The sequence below is a fragment of the Eublepharis macularius genome, chromosome 7 (genome assembly GCF_028583425.1).
Source record: "Eublepharis macularius isolate TG4126 chromosome 7, MPM_Emac_v1.0, whole genome shotgun sequence".
NCBI lineage: Eukaryota > Metazoa > Chordata > Lepidosauria > Squamata > Eublepharidae > Eublepharis > Eublepharis macularius.
The window spans coordinates 111,431,201-111,451,872 of record NC_072796.1 but is presented as its reverse complement, the minus strand read 5'-3'; the positions used below and the strand labels follow the sequence as shown (position 1 = coordinate 111,451,872).

The window sequence follows — 20,672 nt, the reverse complement described above, 5'->3', positions numbered from 1 at the left end:
AAGCTGTGGCTGTGTATGTTCCAGGGATCTGTCCTTGGAACCAGTCTATATTTGACCACTTCATATTCTTTTCAGATATTGCAATTGTGTCTAAACTTGCCGGGAAATTAGGCCACCGTGCCTTTCGATGTGGAACTTGTTTTTTCCAGATAGTCAACAAGTCCATCCCCTTGCATTTCAGCTCTGAAAAGAAATCTCATTTGGAGATACTTTTAGTGGCATGGTGTTGATTTCTCCCTTAAATGCCCTACCTTCTTCCAACAATATTTTTGTGTTTCTTAAAAAACATCCCATTAGATTAAAATGTAAGCTCCAGAAACATCAATTGCATTTACTCTGTTGTTTAAAAATGTACAATGTGTGAACTGTTCGTTATGTGTGTTTATGCTGTTTACTGCCCTGCACCCCTCATTCCATTAAAACAGATAGAAAAATGAGAATATTTTGACAGAACCTCCCTCATAGGTTCAGTCACTGTGGTAGGATTACTTGAGGGACTCGATAAAGCTACATCATGCTATGAGTTTGTTCCCCTCCTCCAATCTGCATTTTATAGCAAAAAGGGAGACTAGTAAATACACATACAGAGGCAGCAAACCTCTGACTAGTAGTGCAAGGAGGGCAGCATCAGCATCTAGCATCCTGGATTAGATAGACCATTGGTAAGGTTGCCAACTCCAGGTAGGGAAATTCCTGGAGAATTGGGGGTAGACCCTGGGGAGGGACCTCAGTGGGGTATAATGCCATACAGTCCACCCTTCAAAGCATCCATTTTCTCCAAGGGAACCGATCTCTGTAATCTGGAGATCAGTGGTAATTCCAGGAGATTTCCAGGACCCACTTGGAAGTTGGCAACCTTTATCATTGGTCTGGTCCTCAGGTGGTTCTTCGGTTCTTACGTGAATAGAGCGTTATGAGGCTTTCTTTGCTGTGTCATAACTAACTTTTTAAAGTGCTGATCTGCAGTACAAGAATTTAGAAGCTCTCATACAGGAAGACTATAGTCTCTTGCTTTTAAAAATGACTCTATAGGGGTGCAGCAGTAATGTGTTTCTTAGAATGTTTAACTCAGATCAAGTTCCGTCTGCCTTTAACAGAATGCTCAAATAATTTGGCAGCTTCTGCCATTTCTTTTTATTTGATCAGGTTTCTGAAGGATTGAGTTGTCTTTGATACCATGTTAAGGGATACAGTAGTGTAAGGAAAATATAGTGCAGGTTGGATTATAACTTTCATTTTTTGATCTCGAGTTCAGTTTGCATTGTATAGAAATGTAGTGAAACAGAAAACAAGTGTGGCAAAACAAACAGGTTCTAGTTAACCAATTTGAGGATGCTGCATATGAGTCAATTTTGTTTCTGTTTGAGCACATCACTTAGAAGGAGCCCAATCAATGCAGGTAAAGTAAGTCTGTATGTGCAGTTTCAAAAGTTATATCTGGCAATATTTAGAAATCTGTAACAAATTCATGTAATGGCCTAACAGTATCATTCCAAGTAGAATTACACCCTTCTAAGCCTGCTAACTTCAATGGATTTTGAAGGGTGTAAATGTGCTGAAGATGGCGCAGTAAGAATCACTGGGCAAGCTTATATTACAGAATTACAATAAAATAAGCTTAGTTAACTGAGGCCTTCCAGCTGAGCTCCACAAATAGAAATTCATATAATGGAAGTGCAAACAAAAATCCTTTTTTGTTAAAAAAAAAAAGTAGATGGTGAAGAATAGGATTCCAGCTTTGTCCTGTGTCTTGACATGGTTTTTAAAGTGAAGAGGCATTCCATCATGTGTGCAATGTAGATAAAAATTTATTGCTGCAATGTGAACTAGAAGGCTCTCGTGTAATGTAAGGTAGAACACATGTCTGTGATCTCTGTACATTTGCTGCACGTAATCACTGTTCCTAAAAGGAAAACCAATGGGCTGGGATTATCATATAGTATTGAGGTTGGATCCAGGCAGAATTTCCATTGATTCCCTTTTTCTGCTGCAGAGCCCCTCATCTTGTTCCTCAGAGTCCCCCATCTTCCATGAGTGGCATTTTATGGAGATCAGAGGGCAGGGGGAGGCAGCCAAAGTTCCATTGCATTGATGGAAAATTTAGTCTGTATCCAGCCCTTTGGTTCTCACTAAAGTAGCAGACCTATGTCTGGCCTACAGGTGAGTCTTATATGACTGAGAAAACAATTCTGAAGCAAGTATACTCAGAAGTAAGTCTCATTGCATTTGATGGGGCTTACCCCCAAGAAATTGTTCTTAGGATTGAGGCCTGAATGTTCCTTTCTGCACGCTCTCCCAATTCTAAGGGTGTAGCAAACTGCATGCCAGGAAGGAGGAGGATTTTGGAAATTTCTGCATACAGTAGAAAAATGATGTAATTTGCAGGGAGACAGAGCACCATCTGCGTGCCTAAAAGTAAGCTGTTATGGGTACAATATACAGTGACGGCTGTTGCTGCTATTCATGTACAAGAGTCTCTGTGACATCTCCTTTGCCGTCTAGGGTTGGGTCTGCCATCCTTGGTACCTCTGTTGCAGGAGGGAACCACCAGGGCAGAAAGCTGAATTTTAAGGTATCTGGAATCAGAGAGGCTCCCTAGAAACTGTAGTTTGGGGTGCACCATAGGCTTCAGCAGGATGGGTGAAGTGGGAAAGATCCCTTCTGGGAGTGGGTTTCCATTTGTGATCCTATGTTGTTTCTTAATGTCTGTGTAAATAAATTAACTATACTAGTTGTGGCGGAACGGGGCCTGTCCTCCCATTGGTAGACCCTGCTCTGCCTACCCCTCCCTTTTCGCCTCTGGCCAGCCACCTGAAGGAGCTGTCTCCCTTTCCTGTCTCCGGGTAGTTGCTGCCACCACTGTCCCTATATGGGGTTCTGGTTAGGCGGGACAGCCTCCTAACCTCCCTCCTCTGCTTGTGGGCTCAAGCGGTTGGGGGACTATGTGGAAGAGAAGAGCTTTCTTCTTTTGTAAATTCCAAAAATCATTTATTTAACTTCCAGTTATACACAGGCAAATATACAGTGAATAATAAAACAGAAACCCCTACTCTATCTCCCTCATGCCCTAATTCGATGTTGTGTAGGGCAGGCCCAGTCCTTTGATACCTGGGGTTACATTAGATCTACATCTCCCCTCAGAGCCATCTCTCCCTCAACTCCTCAGCCACCAACTGTCAACTTCCAACTCCCCTCCACCAACTGACTCGCTCTCCCTCCAATCACATTCTACTCCAGAACTGGCTCCTCCCCTCTGCAGCCCATAGGAAGTTAACTCCACAAATAGAATGGCGTTTCTCCACACTAGTTTTTTTTAGTATAGCTGCATAGTCTGCTTATTTTTTTATAAGCCTATTCTTTAGATCAGCATATTCGTTTTCAAGGTTGTTTTCAAAATATCGAGATTGGGAGCAAGCTAGGATTAGAGTGACAAAGTAATAGCGAGAGAGAAAAGTATGGAGATGGCTGTCAGGATGTATGAATGTTGTTAATGCAGGGGAAAAAAAGATGTATGAATTTTGTTAATGCAGGAAGGAAGTGGAGGAGAGATCTTTACAATACAATGTGTATTCCAGTCCATGAAGTCTTACTGTTTATATTACAGAAGAAAGTACAAGTGCTGCTTTAGACGTATAGTATCCAGTAAAAATAGCCTTAGGAGAGGGGATTTGTTGTACAGGCTAGCCTTGTCCTCTGGTTGTTCAGTCTGGTGATTTCAGCTTACTGAAGTGTTTCAGCAGTTGATGTTTATGTGGATAGAAACCTTTCTTTGCCCCTTTGAGAGCTAAAAACTTGCTTCTTCAAAAAAATAAAGTGAAAGCAGAAATTCCTAATAAACCTACGCTCTGTCCCAGAGATGAGGATTTATGTTTGTGCAGCAGGCTTGGGTAGAATACAAATATGGAGTATGCTTTCTGAAATTTTATTATGCTGATATCACAGGAAACGTCATCGGTGCAGATATTCACTGTCAAAAAATCAGATACTTTAAAATTCTATTTCTACTGTTGTAATTCTTGTCTGGTGTGTCTTGTTTTAAATATTTTTTAATAGGAATTAAACTATCAGCCCTGACAAAATGCAGGCTGCAAATGGAGTTCTCCAGATTAGAGTCCTGCGGCTCTTAACTATTACACCAAACTGGCTCTGTTGTGATATTCAAATTGGGGAAAGTTAAACTGTGGATTGTTTCCTACACAGAGATTAGGGTTCATAATCCCCTTTAGAAATCCTGCTTGCAGATAGGAAACAAAGCAAAACCTGACAAAGCACCCTAAATTTAGACATCACGAGAAGTTCTGTGGTGACAATGAGGAGTCGGACCTCCTGAATTAGGAAGTCTTCAGTCTTAGTTCCACTTGCTTGGGGGTGGGGGAGGGGGAAGATGACGGCTACAGACAAGCCTAAGAACAAACCACGTTCATTCTCATTATGAACAAGCTGGAGTTTGAGACACCGAAATATCATCTTTATTCTTCACAGGGGCTTAAGTGGTAGAAAACATCCTTAGACATGCTGTTAATTATCTTGAGATGTAATCATATCCTGAAACTCTTGGAATGTCGCAGTGCCATACTCTTATCCAATCATGGTTAAGTTTTATCTCTAGACTGCTAAAACTCATCTGACTGTTGATTTTGGAGCATCACAAAGCATTTAAAAGCAGTGGAAAAAGAAATGCTCCACCACAGCAGGTTCGCTCATCTGAACAGGGTCTTCTGCAGATGCCACACTATAAATGGGCAAAATTAATAGCTGTGGGCACACACTCTTTAGTAGCCCTTACTTTATGGAATGGCCTGCCTGAAGAAGCTCCCACTCTCTTGCCTTTCCTCAAACTATGCAAAACTGAATTATTCAGGAGGGCTTTTTTACGCAGATAATAGAACTGTGCTGTAAGGAAATGGTTCAGAGAGATGCCTTGGCAAAGAGACAAGGACTGTAGACTATGCTACTGTGTGTACTGTCTATTGCTGTAAGGTTGCCTCTTCTAGATAGATTTTGTGTTGTTTAATACATCTTGTCAAGTGGCTTTTGTTTCAGCTCTGTATCGAATTTCTGATTGTTTTCAAATTTCTCCAACCCATTCTCTATTTGCATTATTTACTGAATGTCCCAGCCATTTATTGTAATGACTTACAATGTGTAATCTGCTTTTGAATCTCAGTGAGAATGGCAGACTATAAATAACATAAATTAAAAAATAAATAAATAGGAACGGAAATGATCTTGGAAACTTTAAAAATTTTCCACTTTCAATAGCTTTTGAGTGTTCATAAGAATAGCAGTGGGTGGGAGGGTGGGTTTTTTTTGTCATTCATCTCCCCCACCCCTCCCAGTACCAGTCTACATAAACTTGGATTTGGGGGGAAAGCCCCGCTCATTCCCAACTTCTTTAAACATGAGAACTGCCTACGATTTCCATATATATTCTTTTATTTTCCTAAGTTTTTAAATTAAGGAAGCTGTTTGTTTTTACATGTGGCTATAAATATTCAAGTGTTCATAAGCAATGTGTTCTCTTACAGTCTAGTTTTCTTAACTTAGTTTTTAGGGTCAGATGCCACTTTTAATTTGAAATGAACTGGGCCTGATATATCTCTGCAACAAATCACAGTAACAAGCAAAGAGACAACATGGCAATTAATGAAAATCCCCTGGCTTTGTTTAAAAACTGAATATAGTTGTATTCAATACTGACTTTGGCACAAAGGACATGCTAAGAACTTGTGTCCCAGTTTACATACTTTCAGGCTAGTTATAATACATAAGTATGGCCAAAGCACATTCAGAGGATCAGATGTGCAAAGAAAATTTAAAAAACTCTCCATCAACTGTGAACTGTGTGGGATTGAGTTGTAAGAAGTATAGCATAAAATTGATTTCTTGGCCACCAGACTTTGAGCAAGTCATATTTTTTTTTGTAAGTTTAACAGAAAAGTGGTGTGTCAATACTGTGGTGAACTGTTTCATACAAACCATTTCTGTACATGCTGTACTACAGGCGTAATAGACCATCTGCATCCTTTCTTTCAAGCCGCTTTGATCCAATGATCTCTAGCAGTGGATAAGGAGTCTTTATTTCTTTAAGGAAAATATGGTAAAGAGATACTTGGCCTCAGCCAGTGTAATCATTGGTTTTCTACCCACTAACAGATAGGGACTATATTGTCTTTTAGTACAGTACAGTAGAAGGTAATCTAGTTAAAATAAGGGCAGGCCATAACTCATTATAAGAATTTTAATGAGGGCATTCCAGTATCATATGGGACAAGGAGTCATCCTTTTTCAATCGGCAGAGTTTGAGTAAGTCAACTTGCAATATTTCCCATATAGGACTGCTGAGGGTGCAGCATTCAGATATGCGAGCACGAATGCTCTACAGTAATGAGGAACTGTTAGTATCCTTTTATATGACAGCTGCAGCAAGATTATTGTATGCGCAGAAATGGAAAGTGCAAGAAGTACCTGCTGTTGGGGACTGGATTTACAAATTGCTGTACATGGCAGAGATGGACAAAATGACAAGAAAACTTAAAAACCAAGATCCAGAACAATTTATGGTAGATTGGGCGAAACTGAAACAATATTTGGAGAAAAAATGGGATGTGAAAGGAGAACTGTGGCAGTTTGAGAACTTTTAAATTATGATACTACGAATAGAAGAGAGAAGTGACTTTACCAATAGAATAAATGTGTGTTTATATTAATCTAAGCTAGGATTATAGTTAAGTATAGGAGGGGTAGAATTTACTTATTTCTGATACTTAGAAGTGGGATTGATATATTAGAAATAGTGTTATAGCATACATATAGTTATGTAAGAGAAGATGAAAATATTTAGAGTAATAAATGTTACTAAGTTAGAATATTAACTCAATTATTATTAAATTTGGATTATGGTTAAATATATGATATGATAAGTATGTTGTTAATAACGGGAAGAAGTATTAGTAAAATTAATTTGAAAAGTATGCTATTAATTTTGGGAAGGAATATCAGTAAAACTAATATAGTATGTATAGAGTAAATTTGGGCTTAGAGTAAGGAATGTTATGTAGGGATGTTTGATTGTTTAATATAGAATTTGTTAAGTAATAAAGGGGGTAAAGGGTTGGAAAGCTGTTGGAAGTCAACAAGGAGGGGGGGAAAGGGTGGGGATTAGGTTAGATTAAATTAGATAGGGTTGAACTGAAATAATATTTGAAATTATGCTCACCAATAAAACATTTTTTTAAAAAAAGGAACTGTTAGTATCCTGTTAAGTGGTAAGAACAGTGGAGTTCTGAAGCTTTATTGCTAGTTTCTAGGAGACATGGGCTCTAGAACTGCTGCTGCTATTCAGGCACTCATGTAGGCAGTTAAATTGGCCAAGTGTGATACGTTTTTGTTGACTGTTGCCCTTGTAGCCAGCCATTTTAAGTTTGCTAACTATTTCTCTTAAAACAAATGGAGACTTGTTAGGGACTTTCCCAGGTTAAAGTAATGAGTCTTTGGGAGATACAAGATTTCCGGCAAGATGATCTACACTGTATGGGGCCATTTATATGTTACGTTTTTTTAAAGAACATGTAAAAACTGGTAATGTATGTAGACTTGAAGAAGCATGATATATGGCTACATTAAGGTATCCAGTAGAGTAGCTGTCCCCAACATGGTGCCCATGAATGTCATAGCACCTGCTGATACATTTCCTGGCGCTCAGCAAGTGTTTTTAGAAAGCTCTTGCACACCAGTACTTCTGATTAGCCACTGGAAATCTGATTGGCTGTGCGGATTAAAATGTTTCAGCAGTAGCTAGGGTTGCCATTCCCCCGCTGGGGGCGGGGGATCCCCTGCTCCCATCCTCCACCCCCCCGCCCCCACTTACCTGGCTGGCGGGGGGAGGCATGGGCCTCACAGGTGTGCTCCCAGGAGGCCTAGATAGGGCCTGGATTGGCGTGGATTGGGCCGCTGCAGTGCGGGTGAGTGCTCCTCCACTCTGTAGTGGCCTGTTCCAGGCCGATTCGGGCCTGATCCTGGCAGTTTTGGGCCTGATTCATCCCAATTTGGGCTTAAAATGCCCAGATTGGCCCGCTGCTGGGTTGGAGTGTGTGCCCTCGTACAGTAGTGGCCTGTTTCAGGCCCAATCTGGGCCAAATTTGGCTTGATTCAGGCCGAATTGGGGCCCCTGGGAGCACAGGAGCATTCCTGGGGCAGCCATGGCCCACGTGATGACGTCACTCCCAGGAAGTGACATCATTGCGCAGGCCCAGAGACACCCACCCAGAGTACAGGGGGACCTGGCAACCCTAGCAGCAGCTGACAGCCACAGTGTTGGTTTTATTTTCTCTGTATTTATTACATTACCCTTCTTTACCCCTGCACTTGCCCTTTGTCTGTGTGGCTGGCTGCACCTCCTGCAGCAAAGGTTGGGGATTCCTGCAGTAATCCTAAACATGGTTACATACTTGTTTGGAAGCAAATATTTATACAGAGAATTGGCGTCCACTTCTGCAGCTCCCCTGACGAATGTAAACTTGGTGGCACCTGTGCTTCACTGCTGTTACATGGCCATCAGTATCTGTTCACTGGAACACAGTGTCTGCCACAGTTGTCCATTTTTTTTTATAAGCTCATTTATTGCACGTAGACAACACAAATTAAATAACTCCTTCTTTACTACTTCAACACTCTTGTGGAGGAAGAATGCTTGAGGGTAGAAGGGCTTGCTCTATTTCCTCCATCTGTTGCTAGGATTTTGCTGAGGAAGGAAAACCACACCCTGCACCTTATCTAACCCTGGACAATATCAATGGAGAGAGAAGGGTACATCTGTTTGTTTTGCCACACCTAAGGAAACGGTCCTGCGTTTTTTGAGGTGGTGGTTTGCTTTTGTTGTTGGGAAAACAAACTGCTCTTCCCTCCTTCCCTTCAGCAAAATGCAATTTGCAGCTGCAGTTCAAATCCTTCTACTTGAAGAAGTGTGATACTTGGTTACATTAAGGTATCCAATACAGCAATCCTAAACAGTTGCATCCTTCTAATTCCATTGAACTTTGCAGATCTCTGGGTTTGAATATCTGCACGGATGGGACAGAGCCTTAAGAGTTGGGTCCAGTGCAAAATTTCCACCTGCACTGGAACCCTTGTGCAAGTGGAAACATAAGAAAATGGTAGTAGCTTATGCTGAGTCAAACATTGCATCCTCACTTGTGTTTTCATGTGTACAACATGTTGTGCCACCATTTTTTGAGCATTGTGAGATATAGGGAGGAAAGCACTGGGTATTGCACAAGATCTTGCATAAGCAGAACTGTGCTAAATTTGTTTCCACTTGTGCCTTGCTGGATCCAAGCCATAACCCCCCCTTAAGCAATTAAGAATTGGAGCAGAGTTGCCCATATTATTAATAAACGTATTGGTATTGTTTGCGTAGACACCTTTGCTCCAAAGATGCAGTATGGCATTTTAGCCTCCTAACGACTCTCTGACGGAGTTTATATTGTTATTCACTAGATAGACTTTAGTTAGTGTCATACAGCTATGTGGGAATTGAACCTGGGTTACCTGCATCCAAGCCCAAGTCTCTAGCCAGAATCCAGAATAAGCTGTTAGTAGGAAGATAATGGAAGCACAACTTAAATTCAGGACAGAAACAGAAGTACAGGCCTTAAAAACTGCAAGCCAACTTAAATACCTTTACTTTGGGGAGAATTGCCTATTTTGATTGTTCTAAGAGGAATGGTGCACATCTTCCAGCTTGTTGATTGCAGCCTTGGAAAGCAAACAGTACTGTATAGTGTGTGAGGAGGAATGCTCAAGTTGCATGGGAAAACTGCAGCATGCTTATCACCTAGTGAGATTTCGCTTGAACTGATACCATACCTTCTACCACAACATGCTCTGATAATATCACATTCTACCTTGGGCAGGACTTCTTGTCAAAACTGAGTTATACTCAATCAATTTCAGTTCAGCCCTGTGTATTTTGTGCAAACCGCATATATGTCTTGCAAGAAGATTTCAGGACAATTTTGCTTTGGTTAATTCTGAGAACAATTTGACTTCCTGATTTCATGGGAGAGCCTCTCACGTAGCAAGCAAATATATGGCCAGAGCCTTGGTGGTATACATATATGAAAGGGAAGTAATATCAATGGTATGATTTGTGCTGTGTTTACTTGAACAGACATTTCCCCTCGTCCATTGAAATGTCTTTTGATTTGTAGGCAGTACTGTTCTGCTTGAATATACTATGTAAAAGTTTATACAGGTTCACTGTGGATACTCCATGAAAGCCCTGTGTGTTAGTACTTTTTAAACCAATGTGCAATTATATATTACACCAGCTTGCAAGTTTCTGGAGTCTAGTCCTTGTTCTAAAAAGTATGTGATGTGTACCAAAGCATGGATTGGCTTACTACATTGTAGAGTTCTACATGTAGATTCTTGGCATCTAAAGGGGAGGGGCGGAATATTGGCCCCTTGTATTCTAGAAATCAGCAAAAACACATCAGGATTTAAACTTATAGGTTTGGATCCTGTAACTCCCTTCTGCTAAGTCTTCTTTCAATTGAGAATGATTTTATTGTTCAAGATGAAATTTTTTTTCTATCTAGAGAGCTTTTCTGTTTTGAAAGAAGTCTTTATTGGAGGGGGAGTCATAGGGTTGGATCTAGCCTGCTTTTTCACCCAACCTCATCTTTTTCTCCACTTTATTCCTGTCCCTCTGTCCCTGGCGCATGCACCTTTTGTCCTTGCATAGGCTTTTTGGTGGTCAGAGGGGACCCTCTCCATCCTTTTTGCACCAGCAGATAAGCTGGTAGGATTCAACACCTAGCCCCCCCCCCCAGCATTAAAATGGATTTACTTCCCTAGTGGCAATTAAGCCCCAGCTTCTAACACTGACCTGTTGGCCAATCATTTTGCACAACAGGCTGCATTCTCTGTTATGATTGGAAGTGAAGGGGGGCAGGATGATTTTAGAGCAAGATTTTCTTTCTTCCAGCCTTGAACATTTTATAAGGTTTGAACTGGGTTTTTAAAACTTTCTGGATGGAGACCTCTCTATCAATAGAGGGCTAATTAGTCTCTCTTTAAAAAACCACAGTCCTTATTTTCCAGGACTGTAAGTCATAACTGTCTAGTTTGTCAGTGGGACAAACAAGAAGGTGTCATAAAATTGGCATGTACGGGTCTGCTGATGGGAATGCAGCACAAAGCAACAGGAATATAATTTTTAGGCAGGCTTGCAATCAGATCCACCAAATTTATTGTTAATAGTGTTATCAACTTGGATTACTGTTTTGATTGGATCCTCTCTCTGTAACACTTGTCTGACCCCCTTCTGTTTGCAGCCCTTAACGTGCATCAACCTAATGAATGTTTGCTTCATACATCTGATGAAGGGAGATTATGCTGGAATAAATTTTGTTAGTGTCTAAGGTGCCCCCGAACTCCTGTTTTATTTCACAAAAGCCACTAAACCAGAAACATTTTTACTACCCTACCTGCCTCTGCACTTACTTTAGTCATTCATGGCACATGGATGCGGGAGCCCCCCCCCCCCTCCATTTTGCTTCAGTTTTCTTATCATTGCATGCTTGGTTGCCTGAGTGGCTATTTTCTTGGCAATCAGGTGACTTAATAGGTTTGTTTAGGATAAGAAATGGAAATGGATTACAACTCGCTGTGTATGGGGTGGGGGTTCATTTTTGTGCAACACTTTTACTTACATACATCGTACCCAACACTTTATGCCTTCCTCTGTTAATTTTTTGCTTAATCAAATGAAAATTCTGTTTGAACCATTGGTGGTTTTTAAAAAAACAACCTTGTTTTGCAAGTTCCAGATTATCTCTGTTCCATTCCTTAACTATTTTAAATGCCATAGTCTCACTGATCTCAGAGGACCTAAAAAATCAGAGGTTGTTCTGATGCCCCTCCCTTTATTATATCCCTTTATGCCCAATAAAACCCAAGAGTTTAAATAAAAATTAGCATTAAAAGTTTTTATCGTTGTTAACTAAATTGCAGATCACTAACGTTCAGATATTTTTTTATTAGCAAGCTAAAAAAGCTGAGTGAAGACAGCTTGACTAAGCAGCCTGAAGAAGTCTTTGATGTCTTGGAGAAGCTTGGTGAAGGGTATGTACAATCTGTGTGGGGCAGGGGGGTGAGGCTGCTGGGAAGACTCCAAACAAATATCAGACAAATGCAGACCATAGTGTGACTGATCTTAAACATAGGTAGTGTTCTTATTTGAGCCAATGCCTGTAGCCAAATAATTCAGACACATTTTACAGAGCCAAGTAAGCTAGGCATATTTACAGAAGTAAGCTAGAAGTAAACTAAAATATGAAAACAGCTCTGAGAAGGTACAATTTTGGGTAGTGGTGAAGGGAAAGCTTAATTCTTTTTCTGCCAGCCATTTTTAATGCTCCAAATTGCATTTTTCCACTGGGTTTTAGATACATGTTTTTGTCTCTGAGGTCAACTTTGCTGCTGTTGGGTTAAAGTTATCCCACTTGCCCCAGTCTTTCTTCTTCGGAGCTCCTGCTTGGCTAACATGTGTACAGCAAGTGGTGATACTTCCCACATGCTACTGAGGCCCATGTCACTGGCAATGATTTCCTACATGGCTGTTGCTTCTGCACAAGAAAACCACATGTAGTAATTCGTGTGTGAAAGTGCACATACGCCTGCTGAGAACCAATATTCATCAGAAAGAGGCAAAACCAGAAATATTTTCTTCTGTAAGCATGCATTTCTTGAATAGTATGTGTAAATGCTTATTGAATCTAGCAAAGTAGTGTTGCTTTTTCTGTATGGAACTTATATTTTGTTAGATGTTTATACAGTGATTAAAAATAACCCTACAATTTTAATTTGATTAGTTTCTTAAACGTAGTAAATATTCTTGAAAATCAGCCTGCTGCATGTAGATACATAAAATCTTGATAACTGCTTCAGTTAAGAGGTCAGAATGTGCAGAAATGGCATTCCAACTTTGTAACAGGTTACTAGATTCTTGTTGCTACATTTTTGGTATAAGCAAGGTTAGCAAAAAGGTGCATCTGCCCTTTGTCCCCAACTTAACTGTAAATCTTCAAATTGCATACTTCAGGCATATCAAGCCTGTTTGATAAAATAGGATGCTTTGCTAAAACTAGTGATTGGTAGCAATTTTCTTTGAACAAATAAATCTGCATCATATTACCCAGCCAGATGTTACATATGGAATTGTTAAAAAAAAGAAAGTAGTAGTAGCTTTTATGATATTTAGGAATACAAGTGAAACTCTTCAGAAGTCATGAAATAAAGAACGAGGACATTCCGTAACAGCCGAGAAGAACATGATTTCTCCTGCTTTGATAACTCTTGATTATATTTAACTTAAATAGGTATAGCCCATTTACTCATTTCATTTGGAATGGCATGGAAACCGATGGCATGTAGTTCTCACAGTGCAATCCTAAGCAGAGTTACTCCAGTCTAAGCCCATTGATTTCAGTGAGTTTGGCCTGGAGTAACTGTGCATAGGATTGCATATAAGTGTGCTTAGGAAGGAGATGTAACACAACTGAGGTAGGAAGAAAAGGCCAACAAAGTTTGCCTAACAGTAAGCAAAAAAATAACTGCTTATTCCTGCGCCATTTACTTACGTATCCCATGAGAAATCAAAGGAATTTTCCAAATCAAGAAACTGATTAAATATAGATAGGATTACTATCCAAATCCTGTGAATTTGCAAAAACATTAAGCCGTGATTTTGTGTTCTGAAGGCATGTGTAAATCAACTGTGTACAAATGGAAAATGCAAGTTATCAATAGAAGAATTGGAAATCTCAATCGGTGTCTGTGAATTAAATTATATATGTGCATATACTCTCTGGTGACACCTATTGGTGCCTGGGCAAAAGTGTAATTGCTAGGTCCTAGGAAAGTGTGTGTGTAATTTAGGAATGAAAAAAAAATCTGACTATTTTCTCCATGCTGAGGACAGAGCGGTCTCTTGGTGAGATTTTGGAAAAGGGTATTTAAGCCCCTCTCATTAATGAAAACAATCTCGAAAAAACCAAAGTACAATAGGTGAGAGGAACAGGTTTTCCTAAGCTTTGAAGCTGTAGAGCAAGTGGGTCACTTTGATAATTTTTTGGAGGAATATGGGTGTCCCAAGTTTTCCTTAAGAATATCTTTTTGAAAGATTTTCCTCAAGAGATAAATATTTTGTGATACTGGTAAATCTGTAGATGGAAGAGCTACAATGAAATTAATGTGTTGAAAGCGAAATAATTCCTTATAATTCATAAAACACATGAGGAAACATTTTTTTCACTCTTATCGTATTGTACCCAAACATTATAAAATGTACCTGACTCTCAATAAAATTATCTGAATATTGAAAATTATTTGGCTGGGCCTTTTGATAATATGTTAATTTAATTAATAAAGCATATTCCACATAGGACTTGAAGGGATACTTTATGGTAATAATTGCAATAAGTGCTGCTGTCCATGCAGCAAATGCAGATAATTAGCCATTGCTGATACTGGATTTTATGGACATGGCGCTATCTTCTTCTTGTTAGCAGGAGCTTTAGACTGTACTGCGTTTCCCCCCTTCTAGGTCTTATGGAAGTGTTTTTAAAGCAATACACAAAGAATCTGGGCAGGTTGTGGCAATTAAGCAAGTCCCTGTTGAATCGGACCTACAGGAAATAATTAAAGAAATTTCTATAATGCAACAATGTGACAGGTATGCATGACACTTATTTTGGGTACTCTGCCACTTTTTCAAAATTTCTAAAAGCCTTTCATTGATGGTATAATGTTAAGAAATGTAAGCTGAAATTGAAAGAGGCTTTGAAAAGTGTTTACGGTTTAAAGTGTGAAAATATTCATGTGTTCTTCTATCTCCCCCTCCCCTGGCCTGCTAGCAATAACATCTATATACTGTGGTCCACTGCACTTTATTTGTAGCTTTTGTTACATAGGCATTGGCACTTGAGTCACTATCATGCTTCTGGACGTAGCCTGTGTGACATTGCCATAGATACTGGGGGTGGGAGGAGAGGCTTTTGGTGCTTTGGGGCTAGAGACCGAATATTGGTTGCAGATGAGTTTCCCCTTCCTGAGAATCTGGGAATATGGCAGCACTAATTTTGAGCTGTTAGGATATAAATGTTTGTTAAGTTTCTAATCTATTCTTTCTTATGGTTCTGGGCAAATAGCATATATTGGGGAAGCTCCCAGTGCTTTTCTCTTTCATCCTTCTTCCCCCTCCCCGATTTCTTGTCGTTTTTACAAGGAAGGGGAGGGGAGGGCTTGAGGTGCAGGAGCATGTTTGAATTGTAGCATAGTCTCAGCTTTGTGTGTGGGATCCAAACTGTAAATTGGATTTGCACACGTGAGCCTCAGGGTTGCACATTCCTTCTTCTTCCTTTTATATGCTGTGTATCTCTCTCATTTCCTATTTGTCTGCAAACCATTACATGTCAACATGGCAAACTACAGTTTCTGAAAAACACAAGTTTACAGGCAAACCAGGCATTTTCAAACTTCTGCTGCTTCCAGGAGGAGCAGGAAGAGATTTGAGAACATAATAGGGAAGCAGGAGCACAATGCATGTTTCTAAGGCTTGTTCACATACCACCAAACCATAGTTTGGCATTTATTTCTAAATTTACTTCTAATCTTACTTCTAAAGAAACACAAAAGTGTGCCCTTTGTAAAATGTTTGTGTGTATGTGTGTGGTTGGGTGGGAATTCCCCATTTTTAAGACTTCTTCTATATCCTGAACACCTTTATGGACACATTACAAATGTCTAGAAATATGCACACATGCGCTCACACGTTCACAAACACACAGTAGTTAAAGTAGGACTAAAAGAACTTGAATTAGGTTTTGCAAGAATGGACCTGAGCTCTAAAGATTCAGATAGCGTATGTTCTTTGGCAGGCTTTTAATCATTCCTTTTTTATAGTAGCTTGTTAATCTTTACAGTAAGTTCTTCATGATTTGTTGTGGTGATTGTCCTAAAATATTGTATCATAGGAATAGGAAGGATTAAAGTCCATTTTATATCTCTGATAAGGATAAAACATTTTATGATAGTCACCCTCCTCCCACCCAAAAAATTGGTCTGCGTACAGTGGGAGTTTGATGTTTGTTGAACAGTACTTGAGATGTGCTCTTGATGCTAATATGCCAAAAGTAATACTTGTGCTTAACTCATTAGTGGGGGCTAATGTTAGCACTAAAACTTGAAAAAGGAGATCCTTGAACTGGAGAGAAAGGAGGCTTAAGTTCTCTTGTTTCTTAGTGAAGAAACAGCCTGTATATGTGATGATGGCACCAGGGGTTAGGCATACCAAACAGAAGACCATAAGGAACTAATTGTATTGCTGGTGTAAAAACAAACAATACAGCATGCATGGAAAGTTACTGATATTAACAAATAATGGCTAACTGTGCATTCTATCATCAGATCTGTGAGAAATTTTCAGGTGAGAAACACTTCAACATAGCACAGGATGGGAAGCAGTTGTGTCTCCATACAAATCCATCATGCAAAGTATTAAATACTGCTTCTTGTTGTAATCTCATTCCTAATGTGCTTGCAAAGAGAAATCTGATCTCCAATTTTCATGGATCTGAGTATACAAAAGTCATCCAGAGTGTTGCTATTTGACAATATACTTTTTAATGCATGCTGCAGCGTTAGTTCTGTGTGATCCTTTGTTTTGTTCTATATCTTTTGTTAAACCAACATAAGCAACGCAAAGCAATGATCAAGCTTGAGTCCTCTTATTCAGACTGGATTTTCAGTGGGAGAAAAATGGACTGGGTGGAAGAAGAGTTATAAAAAACAGGATTTACCAACTGTTGATTAGATGTGCCGATTCTGGAGTGCTGCCAAGGACACTCCAGCTTTTTAAATACTTGTTTAGAACCTTGTGCTGCTTGAAATTTTCTTCAAGTTGAGGTCTTCAAGTTAACGGGCGCAGGGCCAGTTTTTGGGACTTTCTCTGGTTTGTCTCCATCCACTTTGAGTACATAGCGTGAAAGAGAGTGGATTTTTTTGAACAGAGTGAATGATAATTTGATTTTTTAATGATTGGATTATAGTACAACAGTTTTATTTGCCCACATTCCCTGCATCTGAAGATCTGATTAGAACTGATCATTTATCTAAAAAATCTGCCATCCTCTAGTTCTAGTAAGGCTGCCTCTGGATTCCTTGTCATAATACTCGTGGCAGTTTGTTTCTGAATGCTGACAGCCATGTTTGTTTGTTTGTTTTTTGTGTGTGTGTGTTTTAGCCCATATGTTGTCAAGTACTATGGCAGCTATTTTAAGAACACAGACCTGTGGATTGTTATGGAGTACTGTGGAGCTGGTTCAGTCTCAGACATAATTAGATTACGGAATAAAACGGTAAGCTTACTTCTTTTATGGAATATGGCCATTGATCAACACAATGTTGGGATATTTCATTACATCTGAAATTGTTCACAGATAGGTATGATATTCCTATTGAAGACTTCTCTGCAAAGGCTGACTACTGAATGGTCTTAAATAAGATTTATTGACATAAGTATATTGTCTTAAGTAATGGGCATCATCCTAATTAATAACTGTAAACCAAGTTCCCAGAGACTTCTTTTTGGCAGTGTGCTTTGTTCTGTTTCTAAAGGGGTTTGAAGAAGACAGACGGCGTTTTGAGTTGGAGTCTGAAGCAACCTGGCAGGGAATTGATGTTTGTGTGGTTAGGTCAATTATATTTCTGGAGCAGTTTATATCCATTAACTGCCAAATTGTTAGAGCATCAAGATCAGCACGTTGCAATAACTGGCATGTAGAGTTGCACATGCATGTGTGACAGTTACGAGATTCTTACTATCCAGGAGAGGGCACAGCTGGCATATCAGCTGTAATGGATGCAACTCATTCCTGGCTACCCCCTATACCTATTTATTGGGAAGCGGAGTATGATTTAGACTATCTCCATGATTGTGACCCCAATTCTTCAGAGTAAAAGAACCCCCAGGTTGGAGGCACCCATACAGACTAGCTGCATGAAGGTAGGAGCTGGTAGGATGTTCCTTAGACAAAGGCCTGGGCCTGCTAGAGGATCACATGGGACCACAAGCACTTTGCTGAAGAGGACCCACGGGATGTTGTTGCTCAATTGGGTGAGCAGTTAGATGCAAGACTGAGGTTCAAGGTCAGGCCCCTTGCTGCTGTCTATGTTGCTAAATGTTGAATATGTTCTGTTACACAGAAAAGAACTGTGATTAAATAAGTACTTCTAAGGAGTAAAAAAGAACTAAACATGGATGCTTCTTGAGCACTCGTGTATGGAAATGCTGTTTTGAAGGAAAGGAGAAGCACAACTTTTAAATTCTGTTTGTTTGTTTGTTTGTTTACTTATGTCATTTATATCCTGCCTTTCTCACTGAGACTCAAGGCGGATTACATAGTGTGAGATTAATACAATCATTGGCAAGGACAAGGGCAGGCATTTCCATATAGTGTCAAGAACATTTCCATAAACAATGTCATAAGGTAAATGAATACAAATTTACAAAGACATAGTATTAGCAATGATCCAATATGGGGTTGAAGAATTGCTGAAACAGAACATAATCATAAGAGAATGAAATGTATATGTAATACCTTAATGTTTGTAGTTAATATCAGTGCATGGTTTTTATTTTAAATCTGAAGAAAGCGGGAAGAAAATTTGCATGCTTTCTATTAGTAGGCTTCTGAAATTATACCCAATGATACCAAGTATACCATAGGAAGAGACGTTAATACTGTGGACAGAAATTTGTTAAACTTGATGTATCAAAAATTATGTTGTGTTATCACATGATTCGCTACGAGGGCCAGTTGAATGCAAACTGCTGTAGAATTACCACCTTCAGAGTTTATATTATAACAGCAACAGTGCACTTATATTGTGCTCTTCTAGACAGATTAGTGCCCCACTCAGAGGAGTGAACAAAGTCAGTGTTATTATTATTCCCACAATACAGCTGGGGGGCTGGGGCTGAGAGGAGTGGCTTATCCAGGGCCACCTGTTGAGCTCATGGCTGTAGTGGGATTTGAACCAGCAGAGTACTCGTTTGTTGCCCCACCACTTAACCACTATATTGCTATGGAACTATGTTAAGAGTATAAAATTAAGTTTGGAGCGGAATGGATTCCTGATTCTCTCCGTCCCTGTGCTCTTTGGATGCCATAGGAAGCAAAGACCGCCTGGGGAGAAGCAAGTTTTTATAATGCCTATTTCTAGGCTTTCAATTAATACACCCAATAAAAGGGATAAGGATGAGATGGAGTCTCTTTAAAAAATCCACACACAGTGGTGTTGCCTGAGTACAATCGCTAGCATCCTGATGTAGTCATGTGTTCCTAGATCTTAGAGCCCATGAGCTGTTCACCAACTCAATAATATATCACTGGGCTGAAATAGACACTATTTTTTTTTTAATGAGTGAATTCCCCTGGCCTGACTCACGTTCCCTGCAGCCAGCTGGCAGCTGTGGGGAACTAATTGCCTGCAGGAGCCAAATTTGGGTCAGAAAGAGTGGAAGATTCTCTTGAATTAGCATAAGGATCTTCTGGAGGCATTTATGGTCTCTGTATGGCGTTACTAAGGATAGTATAAAAAACAGTTTTCTACTATCTGACACCTGTATAATTCTTTTTCACCGGGGTGGAGTGATTGCTATCGTTTCAGCCATTTTTTCCCTCCTTGTTACTGGAATTGGTCTTGCGAGTAAAAGGATTTGTGGGGATAATTAGCAAGCAAGGAAGACAGCTACGCGAGAGGCTGGTAACCGCAGGGATCTATCACCAGTTTTTACAGGGTCCCTTCCGTTATAACAAACGAGGCTGGTGCTGAAGGTCAAACAACAACTTTTATTAAAGAACAAGACTTCATACACATACACACACAGAATTATGGGGTAAAATGGTTACACACACACACACACACACACACACACACACAGAGTGAGTGAGTGAGTGAGTGAGTGAGCGAGTGAGCGAGCGCCTCCTAGGAAGCTTAGCCAGAAGTTGGGAATAGAGAGAGGGAATAAGTATAATACTATCCGAAGAGTAATCCAGTCCATGGGAGAAGAGAGTAGCTTCAAACAGCCAGCGTTCTCGGCCAAGAGAGCGAGAGGCTTAGGGCAAACCTCAAGGGAACAGTACTTTGGATCCGGTAAGCGTGTACGAAGAGAGAGAGGCTTAGAGAAGCGGCCCTAACAGAGCAGCCAGGAAGTGTGCACAATTTGAATGGACCAAGGCACTTAATCTTATAGGGTAAAATGTGCCATGAGGTGGGATGGCCTACCTAGCTGCTAGAACAAAGACTCCAATGGTCAGTTCCTGGGTTTGACAAAGGGGTTGATTGCCTTAATTGGTAGCTGCTGGGGTGTGTGAAAGCAAATGCAAAACTTGTTCTAGTGTTGTACAAAAGGGATAGTTTGTTAATGAAGTCCACTGGAGCTAAGTTGATGAGCTTGGGTGAGGACTGTACTTTCCCAGGAACAACTGTACAAATTTATGAATGTCATTTGATTAGCTCCTCAATCAAGGACAGGAGATCTCATCACGGAAGGAGAGAAAGGAATGTGTTAAGTGGGGATGACTCTGCAAGACCTTTGTTGC

At 40.0% G+C, this 20,672-nt stretch overlaps 1 protein-coding gene across 1 annotated transcript in view; it reads left to right on the top strand.

The window, feature by feature from the left end:
- STK3 (serine/threonine kinase 3) overlaps window positions 1–20,672 on the top strand; it is a 165,027-nt gene that overhangs the window by 3,671 nt on the left and 140,684 nt on the right. The window contains exons 2-4 of the mRNA XM_054984799.1: window positions 12,049–12,129; window positions 14,612–14,740; window positions 17,309–17,423. Coding sequence (XP_054840774.1) covers window positions 12,049–12,129; window positions 14,612–14,740; window positions 17,309–17,423 — 325 coding nt within the window. The remainder of the gene's footprint in view (window positions 1–12,048; window positions 12,130–14,611; window positions 14,741–17,308; window positions 17,424–20,672) is intronic.